Source organism: Eriocheir sinensis, chromosome 21 (genome assembly GCF_024679095.1).
Source record: "Eriocheir sinensis breed Jianghai 21 chromosome 21, ASM2467909v1, whole genome shotgun sequence".
NCBI classification, from domain to species: Eukaryota; Metazoa; Arthropoda; class Malacostraca; order Decapoda; family Varunidae; genus Eriocheir; species Eriocheir sinensis.
The window spans coordinates 10,552,468-10,576,749 of NC_066529.1; the positions used below are offsets into that span (position 1 = coordinate 10,552,468).

General features: G+C 39.9%; 1 protein-coding gene across 2 annotated transcripts in view; it reads left to right on the forward strand.

Annotated features, from left to right (window-relative positions):
* Window positions 1-24,282, forward strand: part of LOC127001671 (guanine nucleotide exchange factor for Rab-3A-like) — an 83,262-nt gene that overhangs the window by 49,518 nt on the left and 9,462 nt on the right. For both annotated transcript variants that reach the window (XM_050866648.1, XM_050866649.1), the window contains exons 3-5: window positions 18,336-18,531; window positions 21,955-22,112; window positions 23,064-23,278. In XM_050866648.1, coding sequence (XP_050722605.1) covers window positions 18,336-18,531; window positions 21,955-22,112; window positions 23,064-23,278 — 569 coding nt within the window. The remainder of the gene's footprint in view (window positions 1-18,335; window positions 18,532-21,954; window positions 22,113-23,063; window positions 23,279-24,282) is intronic.

Consider the following 24,282-nt stretch of genomic DNA (forward strand, 5'->3'; position numbering starts at 1 on the left):
CTCCTTACATTATAGTTACATCCCCTAATATGCCTGTGTTGTATAATATTTTCCATTTTCTTTTTTTTCACTTTTTATTCTATTTTTTTCTTCATCAATTATATATACGCATATTATATTTCATTCTTTTCCTTTGCATTGTTCTTTTATCTCATTTTATTCATCCTATCTTATCTCTTAGATATTATGTCTTCCTCCTCCTCCTCTTTCTCCGCAATCAGGCATCTCCCTTTCCTCCTCCTCCCAAATCTTCTGTCATATCTTGCGTCCCTTTCCAAGTATTCTTCTCTTCCCTTCATCTTATCTCCTGCTTCCTGTTACGGCTATCACTCCTCATCCTCCTCCTGTTCTCATGCTTCCTATCCTTGTTATTGCTCTTTTCGTTGTAGTAGTATTGGTAGTAATAGTTGTAGTAGTAGTAGAAGTCGTGGTAGTTGTAGTTGTTGTTTTGTTGGTGATTATTTTTTATCCTTTTTTCCTCCTATGAGTTATTTTACTTTTTCTTCTCCTTCTTTTATTACTACAACTACTACTACTACGGTACTACTACTACTACTACTACTACTATTACTACCGGTACTACTACTACTACTACTACTACAACTAGTACTTTAAGACCACGACTTCTGTTACGACCTCCACCTCCTCCTCCAAATCCTCCTCCTCCTCCATATTCACCACGCATAGCACCCCGGGGAGGCTCCTGGAGGTTGTTGACTCCCCGCAGCCTTGGGGAGGAGAGGGGAGTGGGGAAGGGAGGAGAAGGGAAGAGAGGGGAGGAAGAAGCCTACCCCTTCCCCTCCTCCTCCCCCATTGCTCCTTTTTCCCTCCTCTGCTCCTCGTTTCCATCATCCTGCCGTCATAATCTCTCTCTCTCTCTCTCTCTCTCTCTCTCTCTCTCTCTCTCTCTCTCTCTCTCTCTCTTCCTAAGCTTCTGTGTAATGTGTACCTTAAACTTCCCTTTCTCTCTCTCTCTCTCTCTCTCTCTCTCTCTCTCTCTCTCTCTCTCTCTCTTGCGCACTTTTTTTTTTTCCTCTGTTTAATGTCCTGTCGTAACCATACTTTCCTCAACACTTGAAGGGGAAGAAGAGGAGGAGGAGGGAGAGGAAGAGGAGGAGGAGGCGGGAGGGGGTGGGGGGGGGTTCTTTCTCATGGGGTCACTTCACATCGCATTGTCTTCATGTTCCTTTCCGATGAGTGTTTGGCCAGAAGGAGGAGGAGGAGGAGAAGGAGGAAAAAGAAGAAGAAAAAAAAGAGGAGAGCGTGGCAGATGGAGAGGAAAAAACAAAAATGAGGAGGAAGAAAGGGCAGGAAAAGAAGAGGAGGAAGAAAGATAAAAAGATAGAATATAAAGGAATATGAGATTAGCAATAGAAAAAAGGGATGGTGATGATGAAGAACAGGAAGACGAGGGGAAGACAGAAGCAAAGAAGTGGATGACGAGGAAGAGAATGAAAAAAAGATGGAATTAAAAGTAAACTGGAGGAATAGAAGGAACTACAGGATGATAAGGAGGAAGAAAAGGACAAACTGGAAGGAAAAAAAACAGTAAAAAGATATAGAATGAGGAAGAGGAAGACGAGAAGGACAAAGAAACAAAAAAAAATAAGACTAGGAGGAAGAGGAAAAAAGAAAAATACAGGAAGACATGACAGGAAAAAAAAAATACATGGTCCTCTTACCTCCCTGTGTCTGCTTTGTTGTGGCGGAGGAAGAGGAGGAGGAGGAGGGCAAGAGGAAGTAAGAAAAGAATTTATATTGGTCGTGGTGAGGAGGAAGAGGAAGAGGAAGAGGAGTAAATAAAAGACGTAGAGAGTTTTAGAAGACAACAGGAGTAACGGATAGAGAAAGAAGAAAAATGGGAAGAGGAAGAAGAAAGGAGAAGAAAAGGAAGACGGATGACAGAAGAAAGGAAGAGATGGAGAAATACCAGACAAGAAAAGGAACATGAGCTAGAGAGAACAAGAATGGGTAAAGAGAAGGATAAAGAAGAAAGGAGAAGAGAAGGAGGAAGAATGTCAGGAGAAAGGAAGATAGGAATACAAGAGAGAATAGGAACAGGAGGAAACAGAAAGAGAAAACAGGAATGGGTAAAGAGAAGGAGAAGAGAAGGAAGAAAAATGTCAGAAGTTAGGAAGAGAGAAATGCAAGAGAGAATAGGAACAGGAGAGAAACAGAATGGACAAAAGGGGAAAAGAAAAAAAGTATAAAGTAGGAAGAGGAATGGCATAAGGAAGAAAAAATGAGAAAGGAAAACAAGAAGGAAGATAAAGAAAAAAGCGTAGAAGATAAGAAACAGGAGCTGGAGGAAAAGAAAATGGACAGAGAGAAAGAAAGGAGGAAGAGGAATGAGAGGAGGAAGGAGGAAAGAAAACAAGAAAAAACAAGAAAAAAAGATACGTTATTGAGGAACAGGAGCTAGGGAAAAAAAAATCATAGAGGAAGAAAGGAGAATAGGAGATAGAGGAATGACAGGAGGAGGAAGGAAATAGAGGGAAGAAAACAAGAATAGGAGGAAGGAGATAGAAAAAAAAAACATGAGCTGGAGAAGAAAATAAAGGGCAAAGAGGAAAGACAGAAAGCAGAAGAAAGGAGAAGAGGAAGATAGAACGGAGGAAAACAAGAAAAAAAGGAAGGTCATGATTAATAGATGAGATAGAAGGACCAAAAAGAAAGAACGAATAGGAAGAGAGAGAGAAGAAGAAACAAAACTAACGTATGTGATGAGAAAAAACGAATAGAGGAAGAGAAAAAAAAAAAGGGAGATAAAGCTTGAGGAAGGAGACGCTGCGGAGGAGGAGGAGGAGGAGGAGAGGGAGCTGTTGCGTTGTCATCTGTTTCTGTCCGTTGCCTTGCTTTCCCCCCCCCCCCCACCCACCTCCCCCCGCTATCTGACTGTCTTTTCCTCTTGATATTGTTGCTCTTCCCCTTCTTACTCTTTTTCTTCATCATCAACATCATCGTCAGTTTAGTTTTCGTCTTCTTTCTCTTCCATTTTCTCCCTTCTTTTCATCCCCCTCTACTACTACTACTACTTCTACTACTAAGGCTGTGTCGTTATTGTTAAGAGGTGTAAGTAAGCGGAGAAAATTGTGGCCCTCCTCCTCACACCCTCTTCCTCCCCCCCTCCTCCTCCTCCCCCCCTCTTCTTTAAAGCTGCACCTCTACTCTCCCTCCCTCACTCACTACTCACGCTATGTGCACCCCCATGACTCTCTCTCTCTCTCTCTCTCTCTCTCTCTCTCTCTCTCTCTCTCTCTCTCTCTCTCTCTCTCTCAAGCAGCCTGACGAACACGGAAGCAGAGACCAACAATAACAACAGCAACAACAACTACTACTACTACTTCTACTACTACTACTACTACTACTACTACTACTACTACTACTACTACTACTACTACTACTACTGCTATTACTACAAATATTTAGTCATTCATCCTTTTTTTCATAATTCTCTTGATTCATTTGTCTTTTTCTGAATATTTGTTTTTTCTCTATTTTTTTTCCTTCATTCATACACGGGTTTCTTTTATATTTATTCATTTATTCATTCATAGTTATCCACTCGCATGAATTTACATATATACACTTATTTTTTTCTTTCATTCGTCTATTCATATTTTTTCTTTGTTTTCCTTTTTTTCCTCCTCCTCTCCCTCCTCCTCCTCCTCCTCTTTATTTGGTGCTTCGATCTTCATTAATTAATTGCATTTTTTTTGTTTGTTCACGAGAGAGAGAGAGAGAGAGAGAATGCTAGCTCATCTGTTTCTGTTGTCATCATTCTCTCTCTCTCTCTCTCTCTCTCTCTCTCTCTCTCTCTCTCTCTCAAAGAAAAGTTAGACAAGAAAACACTACCATTACTACAACCACCACTATGTAACTACTACTACTACTACCACTACTATTATTATATAACTACTACTACTGTCACCACTACATCCTCCTCTCCAACAATTTATTTCTCCACCCCAAATCACTTTCTCCTTCCTCTCTTCCCAGGATGTGTCGCAACGGTTTATTATATTATTAGAATCGGTACTTTTTTTCTCGCTAGATGTCGCAATGAGAACTCTCGCGGATGTTGTGTCAAGGATGCTAAGTTAGTCCGAATTCCTCTTCATAGATGGCGCTGAATCTCCTTATGTTGTGTCAAGGATGCAAAGTTAGTCCGAATTCCTCTTCATAGATGGCGCTGAATCTCCTTATGTTGTGTCAAGGATGCTAAGTTAGTCCGGTTTCCTCTTCATAGATGGCGCTGAATCTCCTTATGTTGTGTCAAGGATGCTAAGTTAGTCCGAATTCCTCTTCATAGATGGCGCTGAATCTCCTTATGTTGTGTCAAGGATGCTAAGTTAGTCCGGTTTCCTCTTCATAGATGGCGCTGAATCTCCTTATGTTGTGTCAAGGATGCTAAGTTAGTCCGAATTCCTCTTCATAGATGGCGCTGAATCTCCTTGTGTTGTGTCAAGGATGCAAAGTTAGTCCGGTTTCCTCTTCATAGATGGCGCTGAATCTCCTTATGTTGTGTCAAGGATGCTAAGTTAGTCCGAATTCCTCTTCATAGATGGCGCTGAATCTCCTTGTGTTGTGTCAAGGATGCTAAGTTAGTCCGGTTTCCTCTTCATAAATGGCGCTGAATCTCCTTATGTTGTGTCAAGGATGCTAAGTTAGTCCGAATTCCTCTTCATAGATGGCGCTGAATCTCCTTATGTTGTGTCAAGGATGCTAAGTTAGTCCGGTTTCGTCTTCATAGATGGCGCTGAATCTCCTTATGTTGTGTCAAGGATGCTAAGTTAGTCCGAATTCCTCTTCATAGATGGCGCTGAATCTCCTTATGTTGTGTCAAGGATGCAAAGTTAGTCCGGTTTTCTCTTCATAGATGGCGCTGAATCTCCTTATGTTGTGTCAAGGATGCTAAGTTAGTCCGGTTTCCTCTTCATAGATGGCGCTGAATCTCCTTATTTTGCCTATTATTAGTATTCATATTATAAGACACGAATGAGGTAAAGACGGAGCCCCAAAACACATGAGACGTCGAGAAAGAGAAAATGGAAGTGAAAGCAATGAGAGGAGAGAGAGGACGAGAAATTATTAAAGATTATAAAGTGGAGGAACAGAGGAATAGGAGAATATATATCTTAAAATACACAAGTAGTTAAACATAGAAAAAGATAAAAAGCAATTACATATGAGCATAACACACACACACACACACACACACACACACACACACACACACACACTAGGATAACCTCTAAAACACATCCGTTATATTACTAAGATGTTTGTTGTCAAGGATATTGCGATGCCTTACTGTAATAGTTTTGTTTCCCTCTTAATAGATGTCGCAGAATCTCATCTTTTCCTATCCTTACAATTAGGCGCGTATTCTCAGAACCAGTATTTCCAAAAGCCACAAGAAGATTAGTCGGGTTCTCAAGAGAGTTTTTTTTTTACGTTCGTAGGGCAGAAGTCTTGTCAAGCTATCACTAGGCTCATAGAACAACTCTTAGAAATACCCACAATAACCTCTACGAAAGCTTTAACATTTGTGAGTGGGTGAGGCCCGAAATGTTTGAGAGTATAGGCCTAAAAGAGAGGGTTGGGTATTGCTGGGCGCTCAGGCAGGGAGGGACGTTATTGTTAATCGTGTACTGACTGTGGCGACCGCTGTCATTATTACGGTGTGACGGGGAAGGGTTATGGGTAATGGCTTCTGTTCTTGGGATGGGGGGGATTGCTTGGTTCTTGTGGTTATAGGTCTAAGGTTTTATATTAATTTTGTTTTAAGTTTTGAATGTGTTTATCATTGTTCTGTTACTTTTCTTTTTTTAGCTCTTGGAATCAGCTGTTAATGTCATTTGGTAACTTTTTTATGCGTTTAATTCGATAATTTATTGATTATTTTTTGTTTTGTATGTTTATTTTTCTATTTGGATTAGCCTATTTGTAAACTCATTTGTTTTGTACTGATTCGTTTATATTGTGCTTCTTTACGATATTTTTTGTATGTATACTCGTTTGGTTAAAGGTCAGTGCCATTTTATGATTTATTTATTGTTATTTATTTATTTCTTCCGGATCGATTTTTTTATTGATTCATTTATTTTTTCTTCTAGTTTTTTTTTTAGTTCTGGATGCATTTGTTATTAGTGTCACTTGGTTATATATATTTTTTTCCTTTATATTTGGGACACAATCCGAATGTTCTTTAATTCCATAGTTCCTTTACCATTCTTACAACATATACATTTACTTTCGCATATATTATTATTCCATCTACCATATCAGTTTTCCTTTCCAGAATTACACCCGATGCACAATAATTATCCTATCTCGCTTTCCGCCCCTAATTGCGTTCTATCAGGTTTTATTTACATTTTCATTCATTTTGTGACCACATTTCGTTATTGACAGATAATTTTAGCGTAGCAATATTTTTTCAGCAGTGATTGGTTTTCCTCTCAAGAGATGGCGCTGTTGTTATTGTTATTGTTGTAATTTTCTCAACACTCGCCCTTTACTGTTTCAACTTTTTTTTTTTTTTTTTCGTTTACTTAGACTTTTACTTTAATGAAGTTCGTGATGTGAGAAAGTGACTGACCAGCTTGCAGACCTTCTTCTTCCTCCTCCTCCTCCTCCTCCTCCTCCTCCTTGGCCAAACCCAGGAGAGGAAGAGAGGCAAGACTGAAGAGGAAGAGGAAGAGTAAAGAAGTTAAGAGGAAGAGAAAAGGAGGGTTGTGCAACGTGAAGATTAAATTCAGAGAGAGAGAGAGAGAGAGAGCAATCAAGGGATGATAAATTGGGTGTGAAATTAAAGTGTTTGATGTAAAGGGTTTGTGTGTGTGTGTGTGTGTGTGTGTGTGTGTGTGTGTGTGTGTGAACTCTTTATTTTAATTAAACGTTTTATGTTATTCTTTTTTTCATTTATTTTCTTTATTACGAAATAGAATCACCACCCCTTCCCCCATCTCTCTCTCTCTCTCTCTCTCTCTCTCTCTCTCTCTCTCTCTCTCTCTCTCTCTCTCTCTACTTCTATCCTCCTTCCCCTTTCACCTTTCTCCCTACCCCCTTTTCCCTTCTTCCATCTCCTTCCCTTCACTTCCTCCTCCCACTTCCCTTCCTTTCACTCCCTTCCCTTCCACCCCCCCCTCCCTTCCCATAACTACGATGTTAAAATGAGTGGTGGTGGTGGTGGTGGGGGTGGTGGGGAGGGGGGGGAGGGGACGTTGCTATGGTGATCGCATGCTGGCGTTGGTGGTGGTGGAGGGGGGGGGGGGGGAGTATGTGGTGGTGGTGGCGCATAACGGTGGTTGTGGTGGTGGTGGTGGTGAAAATGATGTTGTATGGGATAGATGAGGAGAGTAGTGGAGGAGTATGTGGAGGTGAAAGTGGAGGAGGAGGAGATGATGGAGGAAGGGCGTTGTCTGGGTAGCGAATAGATGAAGCGTTGTTATGGTGGAAGAGAAAGAGGAGGAGGAGGAAGAGGGAGAGAAGTGAAGAAGGAAGGATGGAAATGGAGGACGAAGAAAAAAATAAAGCTGGAAGTGGAGGAGGAGGAGGAGGAAGATAACTGAAGGTGGAGAAGGGGAAGTGGAGTTGGATAGTGGAGGTGAAAGGAAAGGAGAAAGTGGTGGTGGTGGTGGAGGTGGAAGAAGAGGAAAAAGTGGTGGTAAGAGACTGAGCTAGGTGGTGGTGGTGGAAGAAGTGATGATGGAGACTCAGCTCTGTGGTGATGGTGGTGATGAGTTGTGGTGAGTGGTGATGAAAAATGTGGGTGGTGGTGATAGCGATGTTGATAGTGATGGTGGTGGTGGTGGTACAGGAAGGGGCGTTGTTTGGAGGTGGTGGTGGTGGTGGTGATGAGTGAGTTGTGGTGAGAGTGGTGATGAAAAAATGTGGGTGGTGGTGATAGCGATGTTGATAGTGATGGTGGTGGTGGTGGTAGTGGAACAGGAAGGGGCGTTGTTTTGGTGGTGATGGTGGTGATGAGTGAGTTGTGGTGAGAGTGGTGATGAAAAAATGTGGGTGGTGGTGATAGCGATGTTGATAGTGATGGTGGTGGTGGTGGTGGTACAGGAAGGGGCGTTGTTTTGGTGGTGGTGGTGGAGGTGGTGGAGGGGGTGGTGGTGGTGGTGATGAGTGAGTTGTGGTGAGAGTGGTGATGAAAAAATGTGGGTGGTGGTGATAGCGATGTTGATAGTGATGGTGGTGGTGGTGGTACAGGAAGGGGCGTTGTTTGGAGGTGGTGGTGGAGGTGGAGGTGGTGGTGGTGATGAATGAGTTATGGTGAGTGATGAAAAAATGTGGGTGGTGGTGATAGCGATGTTGATAGTGATGTTGGTAGTGGTAGTGGTACAGGAAGGGGCGTTGTTTTGGTGGTGGTGGTGGTGGAGGTGGAGGTGGTGGTGGTGTTAGGTCAGGAGTACCAGTTTGTTCCCGCTACTCCCTCCAGGCTGCCACATAACACCACCACCACCACCACGAGTCACCACCACCACCACCAGTCACCATCACCACTTGTCATCACCACCACCACCACTACCAATCACCATCAATCCACCACTTGTCATCACCACTACCATCCACCACCGTCATCTATCATCACCTCTGCCTTCCATCACCACCACCACCTGTCATCACCATTACCACCACCAATACCACCACCACCAACAACAACAACAAGAAACATTAATAACTTTCCCGATCATCACCACTTCCCGGATAATCATCACCAATATCACCACTATCATCACCACTTTCAACATCAACAACAATAACAGCATTTCACCACCACCACCACCACCACCTTCACCACCACGGCCATGCATCCATCACCAGCCACTCAGCGTTCATCCCTCTAAGCCGCTCCACCAATCATCATTCATCCCTTATCCCTCCATTGTCCACTCAGCATCGTCCGTCTTCCTTCAAACGCCGAGGGACAAAAAGCCTATTATCGTACACTCGTGGAAAGCATCGTTAGGGTTTTTTTTTCTCGTCCTTCTTTCCCTTTTTTTCTTCTTTCTTCTTTAACTTCTATTTTCTTCTTCCTCCTGTTCTTGATCTTATTCTTATTCTTGTTCTTCCTCTTCTTTTCTATTTTTTCTTCTTTCTTAAACTTTATTTTTTTCCTCTAATTCTTCTTGCTCTCGTTCTTGTTCTTGTTTTTTCTTATTTATCTATACTTTATCATTTTTTCTTCTGCTTCTTCTTTCAACCTTATTGCCATTGTCTTATTCTTTATATTGTTACATTATTATTATTATTATTATTATTATTATTATTATTATTATTATTATTATTATTATTATTAGTAGTAGTAGTAGTAGCGGTAGTAGTAGTAGTAGTAGTAGTAGTTGTTGTTGTTGTTGATGGTGGTGGTGAACAGAAAAATACTACTAATGTGTTTACTTGCATCAATAACAGCAATAACAACAATTACTCTATAGTCATTAAGCACACTGTTACGGTCCATTATAACATTATGACAAAACGGTTCGGTCAATCGGAGTTACTAATAAGCGTTAAATCGACAAATAAACAAGTAAATTGGTCAATACATTAATTAAAATAGTGACGCATATATTTTTTGCAGTGTTCCCCCTGTGTTATGTTATGGCGTCACACGGGCGATTGAAAGCTGGTAATGAGTTATTTTTTATGCGTAGCTCTATTTATAATTTTGACATTTTATTTTCATTTATGTAGCCTCATATTTTTTTCATTTTCTTTATTACTTTCTGATGTTGGTTGCTGTCTTTCTTTGTTTGTAGTTTATTTTTCATATTATTATTATTATTATATGTTATTATTATTGTTTTTATGTTGAATGCTGGTTTTCCTTTAGTTTTTAGTTTATTATATCAGACTTTTATTATTATTATTATTATTATCATTTCCTTTTTCCGTCCTTTGTTTTGTTTTCATATTCATAATTTTTCGTGACCTTTCTCTTTTATCTTCCACGTTATTTTGAGCATTGCCTTGGGGGAGAGAGAGAGAGAGTCTGACCTACAAGAAGAGAGAAAGCAGAGAGAAAGAAGTTCGTGAGTTACATACCGCTTCTCTCTCTCTCTCTCTCTCTCTCTCTCTCTCTCTCTCTCTCTCTCTCTCTCTCATGAAAGGTCACGGTTAAAAATGATGTCGTCTTAATATCAATCTTAATAAGTATCAGGAAGAATTAGCGGCTCGTAAAAACAAGGGACACACTCTCTCTCTCTCTCTCTCTCTCTCTCTCTCTCTCTCTCTCTCTCTCTCTCTCTCTCTCTCTCTCTCTCATTGACGTCACTGCTCGTTATTTTTAAGTTTCCCGCCATAAACAGAAGCCGTCGAGTCAAAACACCGACTATGTTACCAGGTGGGGTAGCAACAGGGCTTCATTCGCCAGTAATACCCTTTTAGCGAGATTAAAAGAGGCATGCAGTGGAGTAAGCCTGAGGGATTGCACTGTATATTAGACTGGACGATTTTTCTCTTCCTATGGATATTTATATATATATATTTTTTTTTTCATATTCATAAGCGGCCCGAGTCCTCTCTCTCTCTCTCTCTCTCTCTCTGCTCGTCCCTCAACCCTTGGCGACTTATTTAAACTCCGCCAGATTTAGAATTAATAATGTTTATAAATATGAATAGCTTTCTTGGACTTTTTTTTTTACTTGGTGAATTTAAAGTTTTGAAATCGCGTGGGCAGGAACGATATATATTTTTTAATTTGTCTATTTTCACGAATATCGATAACTTAGGAAGGCTTTTTTTGTCGCTCATTTGTTTAATTGTTTTTAGTTTTAATGTGTTTAGAATACTGAGTGGAGTAAAATCCTGATGTTGTAATTGTTTCTTTCTTCTTTTTCTTCATCTTCTGTTTCTTCTTTTTCTTCTGCTTCTTCCTCTTCACTTGCTTGTTTTTCTTCATCATCTCCATCCTCTTCTTCTTCTTCTCAATACGTAGGCTATTGTTGCTATTATTGTACAAGAACTTCAAGGCCAAATACTTTTCCTTCCTTTGTTTTCCTCCATTCTCTCCGTCATGTCTTCCTCCCTTTCCGCCCACCCTTTCTACTTTCTTTTTTTAATTCAGGGTCTTTCTCACTCATATTCTTGTACAGTTGCTTTCTTTACTCATCTTTCCTTCCTCCTTTACTCATCTTTCCTTCCTCCTTTACTTCCGTACTTCCTCCATTACTCATTTTTCCTTCCTCCTTTACTCCCGTCCTTCCTTCCTTCCCTCCTTCCTGCTTTTCTTCCCTTCCTACTTGCCGTCTACTTGCCTGACTTATTCTATTTTCATTCATTCACTCCATCACAGAGAGAGAGAGAGAGAGAGAGAGAGAGAGAGAGAGAGAGAGAGAGAGAGAGAGAAATACTCTTATGAAGATCGCATTTTTTCTCCCCTTCCTTACATCCTTCCTTCCTTCCTTCCTTCCTTCATTCATTCATTCATTCATTTCTTTCTTCCTTCCAACTTGCCCGCCTTTTCATTCATTTCCCTTCATTCACTTCATCAGAGAGAGAGAGAGAGAGAGAGAGAGAGGTGACAGCTTGATTTATTTATTGGCAGGCATTTTGTAAACGCATGAGAGAGAGAGAGAGAGAGAGAGAGAGAGAGAGAGAGAAATTTTTATGATGACCGCATTTTCGTGTCATTTCAAATCCTCCTCCTCCTCCTCGTTGATCTTCCTATTGAGCCCAAGGTCTCGAGAAGAAAACCGACACCATTACAAGGCCCAGGACGAGAGAGAGAGAGAGAGAGAGAGAGAGAGAGAGAGAGAGAGGTATGTTGTTTTGTCACCCTTCTAATGTCATCATCGTATCTATATATATCATTTTATCTATCAATCTAAAAAGGGCCAATGCGACGGAGATGAGCACTGTAGCCACGCGCAGCCGTAGACTTGCCTTGCCTTACATTATTATCTATTTGTTTGTTGTTTTAGCTCGATCACTTCCTTACATTATCAGAAACAAGTCATTCATCTTTCTACTTGTATATTATTGTTGTTTTTGTTATTGCTGTTGTTATTATTATTACTATTATTATTGTTATTATTTATTAGCCTTACTACTACTACTACTACTATTACTACTACTACTACTACTACTATTACTACTACTACTATTACAACTACTGCTAATGCTACTACTACTACTATAAGAACAAATAATAAGACATAGATGAGAGACCAAAAATCACAGCAATATACCCCCCCAAAAAAAAAAATCGGATGAAAGGAAAGAACAAAAGAACTCGAAAAGAAAGAAAGCAAAGTGAAAGGAGAAAGGAAAGAGAGATGTATACTACTACTACTACTACTACTACACACACACACACACACACACACACACACACACACGTAGACAGACAGACAGACTGATAGACAGACACAGGCTGGTACCGAAAACTTTCATAGGTCGTAGAAACCAACCCCTTGTGATTCTCTCTCTCTCTCTCTCTCTCTCTCTCTCTCTCTCTCTCTCTCTCTCTCTCTCTCTCAGGAATGTAGTGTTCAATGGCTTATGAGAAACATTTGGTGGTCGATTTTGGCAGTTTATTTTTTTCTTTTATTATATTTTTCATCTTTCATCAAATTTGTCCTCATATTTTCGGTTTAGTTGTTCCTTTTCCTCTTTTTTATTTTTATTTTTTTTTTACTGGTTTTGTGATTTTTTTGTTCCATTATTAGATTATTTTGTTTATTTGATTTGTTATTTTCGCTTTATTTTTTTATCGTTCGTTCTCTTTGTCTTGATTGTCGCATTGTCTATCGTGCCCTATTGTATTTCTTTTCAACCAGTAATTTTTTTTTTATTTCGTATTTCTCTTCGTATGCTTATGAAATGATTGTTGTTAATATTTGCGCCTTCCCATTTTCTCTTCCTTATAGGCTTATACCTCCTCGTCTCCGTTTTCTTTGCACACAGACTTATGTAAATTTTGGGGACGTAAATTCCGGTCTGTAAATGAAGATGTTTGCACAGGCTAATGCTGCGTAGAAGCTGTGCCAGACGTATACTCTCTCTCTCTCTCTCTCTCTCTCTCTCTCTCTCTCTCTCTCTCTCTCTCTTATCGTGCCAAATGCTGCTCAAGCGTTTCTATCTTTCTTTCCTCTTTATTTCTTTCATTTTTTTCTTCCTCCTCCTTTCTCCTTCCTTTGTTCTCCTACTTTCCTTCCTTTCTTCCTCTCTTTTTTTATCTTTTCATAGCTTCCTTTTCATTCATTCATTCATTACTCCTATACTTTCTCATTTTATTCTTTTCTCTCTCTCTCTCTCTCTCTCTCTCTCTCTCTCTCTCTCTCTCTCTCTCTCTCAATGGGTGTCACTCTTGTTAAGTACTCATGCCCATCACCCCCTCCCCTCCCCTCCCTTTCCCTTCCCTTCCCTTCCCTTCTCCACCTCCCTTACCCCAAACCCCAGTCTATTGGTCCTTCCTCTCCGCCTTCCCTTCCCTCCCCTTCCCCTCCCTTCCTACGCAACCCTTCCCTTCACCCATGACATTATAATACGCAGCTGTAACCTCTTTCTTCCCTTCTCTCTCTCTCTCTCTCTCTCTCTCTCTCTCTTACAGTCCATTCACAAATTCTCTACTATTCTCGCATTGTCATGAATTGTCTTATTTTTTTATGATTCATCTCTCTCTCTCTCTCTCTCTTACAGTCCATTCACAAATTCTCTACTATTCTCGCATTGTCATGAATTGTCTTATTTTTTTATGATTCATCTCTCTCTCTCTCTCTCTCTCTCTCTCTCTCTCTCTCTCTCTCTCTCTCTCTCTCTCTCTCTCTCTCTCTCTCTATCTATCTATCTATCTATCTATCTATCTATCTATCTATCTATCTTGTCTAAACCTCTTCCTGCTTTCTCTGTTACCATCATCACTGTCTACCTCCTCCTCCTCCTCCTCCTCCTCCTCCACTTGATGAATCCCTATCTTCTTATCTTGTAATCTCTTCCTCTCCTCTTCTTCCTTATCTATGTTGAGTAATTAGTATTTGCATTATCCTCTTCCTCCTCCTCCTACTTTCCTTTTTTCTCTCCCTCTTCGTCTTCGTCGTTGTCATTTTCCTCTTGCTTTTTCGTCTTATTTTTCTTATTATTATTATTTTACTATCTTATTCTTCCGCGCCATCATTATCACCATCATCATTCTCATCATCATCATGGTTCTCCTCCTTCTCCAACATATTTTGCAACAGAGAGATAAAAAAAAAAAAAAGAAGTGGAAAGATCATGAGGAAAAGCTTAAAACCAAAGATAACAAGGTCTCTCTCTCTCTCTCTCTCTCTCTCTCTCTCTCTCTCTCTCTCTCTCTCGTTGCGTAGGCAGTGTGAGTGAGTGAGTAAACTTGTGGCTGGTGATTTGGAGCTGGGCGTTGATGACTCAGAGACACAGGTGCTCTCTCTCTCTCTCTCTCTCTCTCTCTCTCTCTCTCTCTCTCTCTCTCTCTCTCTCTCTCTCTCTCTCTCAGTTAATTACTTAGACTAATACCCTAATGGAACTGTTCCTATGGTTTTAATGGAGCAGACTAAAGGATGAGTTAATAATATAACCAGTAAGGTCACGCACAGACAGGCAGACAGACAGATAGGCGAACACATGAACAAACAGATATCAACAAGACAGACAGACAGACGGACGGACGGACGAGGGGATGGACAGTGGGCCACAAAAGTTTTAACATCACTATCTTATATACAGACAGACAGACAAACGGACAGACAAATAAATGAACAGATACCAAGACAGACAGACAGATACAGATGGTAGGAAATACAGCGGGTTACAAAACAGTTTAAATATCATGGACTTACTCTTATATACAGACAGACTAACATGGCGAGGTAGACAGACAGATACGCAGATAGACTGTCCAAAAGGTAGCTATCGGACAGACGGACTGACAGATGGCGAAGTAGACAGACAGACACGCAGATAGACTCCAAAAGGTAGCTATCGGAGAGGCAGACTGACAGATAAGACAGTTTAATGCGAGTGGAGACAGATTGTTAATTAAACGTCACCGCCACCACCACCACCTTCAGCTGTTCCAAGATCTCGATGACTCACCCTGAATAGCCAAACCAAAGTCTAATTATAACTAGACTTTGAGCTAGACCAGACAACGCGATCAGTAGGTTACGGTAACTGATAGAAGAGCAGACTTGGGGGGCGAAAAAGTCTTAAAGAGGAATTCACGATAACGCTATCATAAGGAGAGAATAAGACATAGTAATAGTACTTCCTTTTCTAATAATAATATGATAAGGCGAAGAGAAGAGCTTGTGTAAGGATGTAATGTTAAAAGATAAAGTTATGTGAAGAAATGTTGACGTAGTTTGTTACGTAAAAAAACGTTTGTGTAATTTAAAGAATCCAAAAAAATGATTAAATATTGGTGTTTATTCTTACTTAAATCTTGGTGTAATGTTTAATACTGCCTGTATACTTATTCGTATCATTATAATTTATAAGAAAATAATAAAAACAACGAAAACTATGGTAATGAAAAGGTGGAAGATAATAAATAAAAAAAATCGTGTTAAAATGCATCGCCTAATTAGTATATGAGAAAAAGAAAACGAATGTGTAGTAGAAAACGAATGTGTAATAGGTATAGAAAACGAATGTGTAGTAGCTATAGAAAACGAATGTGTAGTAGCTATAGAAAACGAATGTGTAGTAGCTATAGAAAACGAATGTGTAGTAGCTATAGAAAACGAATGTGTAGTAGCTATAGAAAACGAATGTGTAGTAGCTATAGAAAACGAATGTGTAGTAGCTATAGAAAACGAATGTGTAGTAGGTATAGAAACCGAATGTGTAGTAGCTATAGAAAACGAATGTGTAGTAGCTATAGAAAACGAATGTGTAGTAGGTATAGAAACCGAATGTGTAGTAGCTATAGAAAACGAATGTGTAGTAGCTATAGAAACCGAATGTGTATTAGCTATAGAAAACGAATGTGTAGTAGCTATAGAAACCGAATGTGTAGTAGGTATAGAAACCGAATGTGTAGTAGCTATAGAAAACGAATGTGCTGTAGGTATAGAAAACGAATGTGTAGTAGCTATAGAAAACGAATGTGCTGTAGGTATAGAAAACGCTGAGAAAAAAAAGAGAAAAAAAAAGAAAAGAAACGGAAGAAAAAGAAAAGGACTTCAGCTATTTAAAACGGGTAAGAGCGAGTAGGCTATAATAGTTGGAGCATTATATAGTGACATGTGGCAATGATGGATTCCCCCCCCCCCTCCCTCCACCACCTACCACCCCCCCTCAAACCGTTATAGATGGGCATCGTGATTGTGTCCTTGTCAAGATTACTCTATTTTTATCGCTACTGTGTACCCTGACCCCCGAGTGTGTACTTATGTCATGCCTGGCCGTAGTCATGTTATCGCCATTATCATCACCTTGTTTTTCTTTTTCTTTCTCTTCTCTTCCTTTCTAACTTTCCCTCCACCTCAAATCCATTAATTCCTTACTTTCCCTTATTTTTTCCCATTCTTCTGTTTGAACTATTTACTCTCTTTTCATCTTCTTGTTCTTCTAGTCCTTGTTCTTGTTCTTTTTCTTGTTCTTTTTCTTCTTAGTTTGTGAAGGAAGGGAGGACAGCAGACGAAGTGCACAGAATTATTATTATTATTATTATTATTATTATTATTATTATTATTATTATTATTATTATTATTATTATTATTATTAGTAGTAGTAGTAGTGGTTGTAGTAGTAATAGTAGTAGTAGTAGAAGTAGTAGTAGTTGTAGTAGGAGGAGGAGGAGGAGGAGAGGATAAAATATTGTTATGTTACTGAGCAATGCAGTATCTTGCCTAAAGGTCAAGCTGAGGATATCTGAAATTGGAATTCGTGTGTGTGTGTAAAAACACTAAATAAAATACCAGTGAAACGTTCTGACAAGCTTTTAGACAGATGATGTTTGAGACTTGTTATCGGTTCTTTTCTTCATCACCATCATCACTATTCTCCTTCCTCGTTTCGTTGGTGCAGCAGCAGTATTCCCACCACCACCACAGTCACAGACAACTTCACACCCGACAGCTGCTGTCCAAACTGTTTACTCAATGCTACACTAACAAACAGTGATACGTTTTAGTCTCTTCTAGTAGTTCTTAACCTCCCAGGCAATTCCTTTCGAACTTGACATTCTTTATAGTAATTTTAAGGTCTGATAGCACTTCTTCATTTGCATTTCCTTTCCACCGAAGAGTTAGAGTGGTCGCCTTTCGGTGGTTTGCCTTCGTCAGCCAATATTGGTTTTCTTCTTACGCCTTAAGGTTATTGTAGTGTTAACTTCGATGTGCTTTCAACCGGTGCCTGCATGGACGGCTTTTTATTGTGATGTTAGTTGCTTCCGAAATTTTAACCGTATTCAGGGTTGCTGGATGACTGGCATGTGGTTATTGTGTGCACCATGAGAATCGAAATATGAGAAGTTGAGAAGCACTCCTTGGGCATACTCCCTCCTCGGCCACCGCCACCCGGAGAGCAATGGTTCACTTCCTTATTCACCAGAAACACGATCATTATTTTTTACTAGGAACAGCCAGAGTAAATTTACGGAGTTCATAATGTGGAATTGAAGAAGGAAAACAATAAGAAAGATGAACAACAATATCAAGAAAAAGATGATGACGAAGTAGAAGAAAATCATGAGAAAGACGAAGAAAAGGGAAAAAGGAAGAAAAGTAAATCAGTAGGAAAGGATGAGGAAGGGAAGGAAAGAATGAGAAAGGAGAAATAGAGCAAGAAAGAAGAACAAGAACAAAAAGACGATGAAGAAAAAGAAGAGGTAGAAGCCTAACACACACACACACACACACACACACACACAGCATGCACTTCCCCCCTCACCCCTCTCCATCTTCAGTGTATAGGCGCCTCACACGTTGTTTGTAAATGTTTCCACACAGCAGGCGTGGAGGCAGGGCGGCTGGCTGGCTGGCTGTATCCTTTTTTGTTGACATGACAATAACCTTCCCGCTCCAGCCCATAATGCTAGGAGAGCCTTTTTAAGTATCGTAGAAAAGTAGAGTGTTGGAGCCGTAATGTAAATATTTTGGTCTCCTAAAGAAAAATGTACCGCACCTCGGGTTTAAATCAATACTTTAAAGCAATAAAATATGACACTGATAGTTTGTTTCATCTTGTATAATTATGAATACTTATAAAACCAAATAAAATACACTTGTTAAATTAAATGTCTTATTAGCTTTTAGACATACAGATTGAAAAGGTTTGCCATCTGGTAGACTGGTAGGTAGAAATCTCTTGGTTTGAATGTCTTTCCTTTGCTAATGGTCTTCGTTCCCCTTCAGGAGGCGCACAGCATGGTGAACAGCGCCAACCAACGGGCAGCCAACGCCGAGAGGTCGCTGCGAGAGGCGGAGATGCAGGTGGAGGTGCTGCAGGCGGAGGTGACGGCCCTCAAGGCGCTGGTCATCACCTCCACCCCCGCGGCGCCCAATCCGCACCTACACCCGCAGCTCATCTCCAAGAGCGTCGCGGAGACCGGTGGGTGTTGGGTGATGATGATGGTGGTGGTGATGATGATGATGATGATGATGATGATGATGATTTTACAAGTATGAATGTTAATTAGTATTTGTCTTTTGCTTTTTGTTCTTTGTTAATTTTTTATCACATTCTTTATCTTTAATTATTCCCTTTGCTTCATGCTTTTGAGATCAGTTAATTTATTTTGTTTTATTTTATTGGGCGTTATCTTATTTTCTTCTTTATTAATGCGCTGCTCTCTCTCTCTCTCTCTCTCTCTCTCTCTCTCTCTCTCTCTCTCTCTCTCTCTCTGTTGCATGTTCTTTGTTCAGTTGTTTTTGTAGGTTCATTTTATTATATTATTTCCTTTACATCATTCCTTTATTCATTCCCATCTTTATTTGTTTTCTTGCTGTGTTATTGCTTCTTGTTCTTTGTGTAGTATTTTTATTTTGTATCTTTTTATCATTCTTTTTCATCTGCTTCATTTCTTTTATTAATTCCCTTTTTTTCTGTGTCTAATTGCTCCGTCTCTGCTTTTTGTGCTTCGTTTACTTTTGTTTTTGTTTTTTGCTTCTGTTTTATCATATTCACTTTCTCCTCTGTTCAGATATTTCCTTTCTTTCTTTCTTTGTCTTCTTCCTGCTCTGTTTTTCTCTTTTTCTTTCTTCTGTTCATGATATTATATGCATGTCGACTGTAACGTGAGAAGGCAAGATAGAATAATGCAGACTTGATGCATTAAGTTAATTAACATTATACAGTACAGTAGCTTTCTAATTTTCATTTCCTCCTCCTCCTCCTCCTCCTCCTTTCTCACGCAAACCAGGGCAGTCAGGTCAGGTGTGTGTGTGTGTGTGTGTGTGTGTGTGTGTGTGTGTGTGTGTGTGCCTAGTTGCTTAGTTATGGTATATAGAATTTTGGGTTAATCTCGTGTTGACCTGTCCATAATTATTACATTTTAACTTAATATAACTTAAGACGCAGATTCAGTGTGTCTTGTATGTGTGTGTGTGTGTGTGTGTGTGTGTGTGTGTGTGTGTGTCGGCCAGAGGAAATGACACTAATAAGAGAAACTCACACAGTCACCATTACCGGGGAAAGCAGATCCCCCCCTCCTCCTCCTCACAGTAACAGCCAGTCACCAATCCGCCCTAGAAGACAGTAATAAGCTAATCATGCTGCATCACACACGTAGTACCACTCACGCTCTGTAACGAGGGCACCAACATCTGTATAACATCATCCGCTGAAAATATAGTTCGTGTTTTTTATTCATGACACACAACAGTTATTACAGAGCAGGCGTATAGTATTACAACCACTCAAAGCACACATAAGAGAAAACTTTTTATATAACATCTTTATATGTACATTATATGCTAAAAATGTAGTTCATATTCTTCATTTACTATACGTTTAGTATTATCACAGCACACACACCTAAGAGATAAAAGAGCATCACACTTTTATTTATTAATGTTTTTGCCTATGACGCCGGTAGGCTTTCTTGGTGGGGCCTGATGGTCGGCCCCAAACATTTATAGCGCAGGCAAGTGTTTATAGTGGCGCCATCTCGCTTGGCTCATGCTCCCCCAACCCCCCCACCCCGCCGAGCTCATCTTTGTTCCTCTTTTAAGAGAGAGAATCTAGAGTCCGGGTTGATAGGCGGCGGGCGGGACGCGAACCCAGGTCCTCTTGTACATAGACAAACGCAGACTTGAAGCAGACAGTCAAGCAAATAAACAGACAGACATGTTACGGGTTGGTGGGATGAGTAAATGTAAATGTAAAATGTAAATATATGTACAAACAACGGAATGAGGAGAGGAAGCGTGTATACATAACCCCAAGATGAAAGAAACGCAATAATGTGCAAGCTAAACAATCTTCAGTAGAGTTTGAGGTGAGTTGCAGACATGACTGGCCTCTTGTAGTAACGCGATGTTTGCAATAATATAATTAGTTAATCCCATCAAAGCTTGCTAATGAGTGTGTTCCATGTTCATAGTGATTAGCTGCGGGCAAAAAAACGAACAGCACCTGTAGAGGACGGGTTTAATTAAGGTGTGTGTGTGTGTGTGTGTGTGTGTGTGTGTGTGTGTGTGTGTGTTACTTCAGAGGATGATAACCAACAATTTCTAGGTTTATTTCACACACACGCACGCACGCACGCACAATATTGTCATCAAGCCACCTATTGATCCTTCACATTTATTCTCAATTTCTCCCATATTTAATTACCACAGCCATAATTATACAAGAATACAGTGATAGAGGAGGTTTTGTGGGTGTTGTGGGCAGAGGCGGGTGTGTTCAGTGTTGCCGCCTGTGTATGATGGAGCAATCACGTGAACCACCACCTTTAATGAGCCTTAAAGTCACCATTGCCGCGTGTCTTCTTCCCGCACCTAACAAACACACCCGAGGCTGCACTGTGTTAGACTTTCTCATGGCCTATCTTTACACTGCTTTATTTATTTATTTTTTTATATATATGCAATACCTTCTTGGCACTTTTCAAATGTATATAGTATATGAAAAATTTTCTGCCACTTTCAGTGATGTTGCATTTGTTGTGTTATGTTGCAGTATTATTCCTTTCCCTTATGTCTACAGCAGACACACATACTGTATTGTATGAAAGTTGTCCCCTCACCATCACAGTCTAGAAACTTGTTTTATGTCTGATCAATGTTGTTGTCATACAAAAGCACAAAGGCATAGAAGCTGGCATCTCAATGCCAACCTTACTGTGTGTAAGGGAAACACTTCTGTGGTATTGGAAGAGTTAAGGATGAAATCAGCATAAATTATTATGTTAAGAAACAACTTTGGAATATGTTGGGAAGACAATAACAGTAAATAAATTATTCAGGAGGACTGTTACACAGCATCATGTGACAGACAGATAACAATGCTTGGAGCTGACATGATTGTACCAAAAGAAGGAGGGGAGTAATGAAAATAATTTATCTGGAATGTTGGCATGTAAAGGAAACAAGGAATATCTAGTAAAAAATAATATTTCATGATGATAGGATGTACAGTTAAGTGGAAGACACACAAATAGTATATGGTAAAGCAGAAAATGCTTTTGGTCCCTGCCATACTGCTTAAGAAAATGAAGGGTCTTGAAGAGGCTTTTTTTTTTTTTTTTTTTTTTTTTTTTTTTTAGTAGTAGTAGTAGTAGTAGTAGTAGTAGTAGTAGTAGTAGTAGTAGTAGGATATCAATGTATTATTATTATTATTTAATATCCTACTGTAACATTTTTTTTTTCATGCTGGTTTGATTACTATCTTTAAATTTAAAATACAAATGAATATTTTTTTCCATCAGATGAGGATTTCCTTAATTTGGGCAATACTGTCACCCCTGTTATCACTGTCATCAAAACAAGTCACATAAGTCTAACAGCCAAATCATCTGTGTCATTGCAGGCAAGAAAATATTCCAGCGAGGTCACCGCAAGTCCCCCTCTGACTTTGACCTCAAGTATGGGCGGGACACCACGCCGCCCAGCTCGCCCCTCAAGGAGAGCCGGATAAACGACGCTGCGGCCCTTGCACAGTTCCCCCTTGACCCGGAGTGTTGGGAGGTGAGCTGGCCCTTGCTTGATTACTCCAGTGTATGTGTGTGTGCCCTTTTCTTCTTGTTCTTTCTCTTCTTTTTTTTTTCCTCCTCTCTTCTTTTTTGTCTTCTTTTCTTCTTCATCTTTTCCTCTTCTTCTTAGAGTTCAGTGTAGGGCAACCATGAATTTGCAACATTTGCGACAGAGACAACGCCCACACTTGTCCTTCCTTAGCATGACTTAATAACAATGAGTCTCACCAGTCCCAAATTGACAAATCCCATTGAAAAAACACCTCCATTTTGCCCAAATTTCCATGGTATACCTGTCTCACGTTGAATAGAGGGTCTTCTGTTATTGAAAAATGTTGCATTAGTGTTTACTAAGTTATGCTGCTGGTTTGGCTCTTCAATTCCAATTTTACGTCAAAGTTAAAAAGTGTTGAATTTTCACAGGGTTAAGTCGACATATTATAAACTCAGTCATAAAAAGTATCATAAAAAAAATCAACAAAACCAACTAACCACACCTTGAAAAACAGGTCAAAAAACACAAATCAGCTACGTTATTGCTGATTAAGATTAATATGATGCCTAAAAAATCAAATTGAAGAGTTCTCCCTCAATCTCTTTTTTTTTTTTTTCTTTTCCTGGAGTAGCACTTAGCAGGCCTTTTTTGTTGTTGTTTTATATTTTGCCCTTGAGCTGCCTCCCTTGATGTAAAAAAAGGAAAGAAAAAAAGGGAGAAACACTTGAGGGTCATATTTTTAAACATTTCGGCGCACAAGCACCTATTTAACAAGGCTTCCATAAGAGTTTGGGGCATTTCCAAGGGTAGTTTTATGACCCTAGTGATAGTTTGCCCCTTCTTCTGTATCATGAACCTAAAATACCACTCATAAGAACCCGACTTTGGAAATTGTTGATGTAAGAGGGGGAAGTGTCTAACAATATCAACCTAAGAGTCCTTCCTCCCTAGGTTGACCCGGTGGTACACAAGGAGTTTATCGTGTGGAAGCAAAACCCGACCCTGGAGCGCTCCAACCCCTTCATGCAGCGGATATACGAGGAGGACATTGATCTCTGCCTCGCCTTCCCGAACTCCACGCTGGCCCACCGCGTCCAGCGAGCCATCGAGGACAACTCCGTCTTCATCGAGGAGGTCAATCCCAGGCAGAAGAGCAGCTGTCCCCGGTAAGTGAGGGAGCGAGGGAGTGATAAGAAGAGGGAGTGAATGATTTAACTAACAAGTGAATGAGAGAGTGTGAGTGTTTGATTGTGGGTGAGTGAGTGATTGAACAAGTGATTGAGGGGGTGAAGGAGTGACTGTGGGAGTGAGTTAATGAAAGTGTGAGTGAGGGAGTGTGGGTGAGTGAGTGAAGAAGGGATTGTGAGTGAGGGAGTGATTGAACAAGTGGGTGAGGGAGTGAATGAATGAGTGTGCAGGAGTGAATAGGAGTGAGTGGCTGCATCAGTAAACTTTAGTCACACAGTCTTTATTAGTTTTATTGTTCATTTTACTTCTTCTCAATGTTTCTTTACTTATATCTTTATCTGTTTAGTTAGTTTTCAACATCGAGACAAAGCAAGGACTTAGGAGGAGATCTGGCAATAGAACACTTGAATATACCGTTAGGTGTGATTCATAGCTGATTTTTTTCTTTCATTTTGTTCTGCATTATGATTGAAATTTTGCCCCTTAATATGGAAACTTGAGAGCCTTGTCCTCTACATGTTAAGCAAGAAAGAAGCAAAAGAAGAAAAAAAGCTTTAAACCATATATCTTAACAACTATCACCTATTTTGTGTATTTTTTTTTCATATTATTGTTGTTGTGTTTTGGTTGTGTACAAGATATTTATGCTTAACTGGCGCCACTATAAAAAAAAAATTGCCTGCGCCATGATGGGCTTGGGCCGACCACCTTCCAGGCCCCTGAAGAAAGCCTACCAGCACTACAGGCCGAAATGTTAAAAAAAAAAAAAAAAAAAAAAAAATCATGTACACATTCTTACATCTATTACAAAGATCAACCACACTCCAAGGCAAACAGAACATAAGTTGTCCCTGTTTGGTAAGACTGTTGTACTACCATTTTGCCTGAAGTTTGTGATACACTGAGTTCTGCATTCCATTTATGCTGTTTCATGGCCTGAGATGGATGTATATAGAAAATTAGGTCCATATTCTTAACCCGG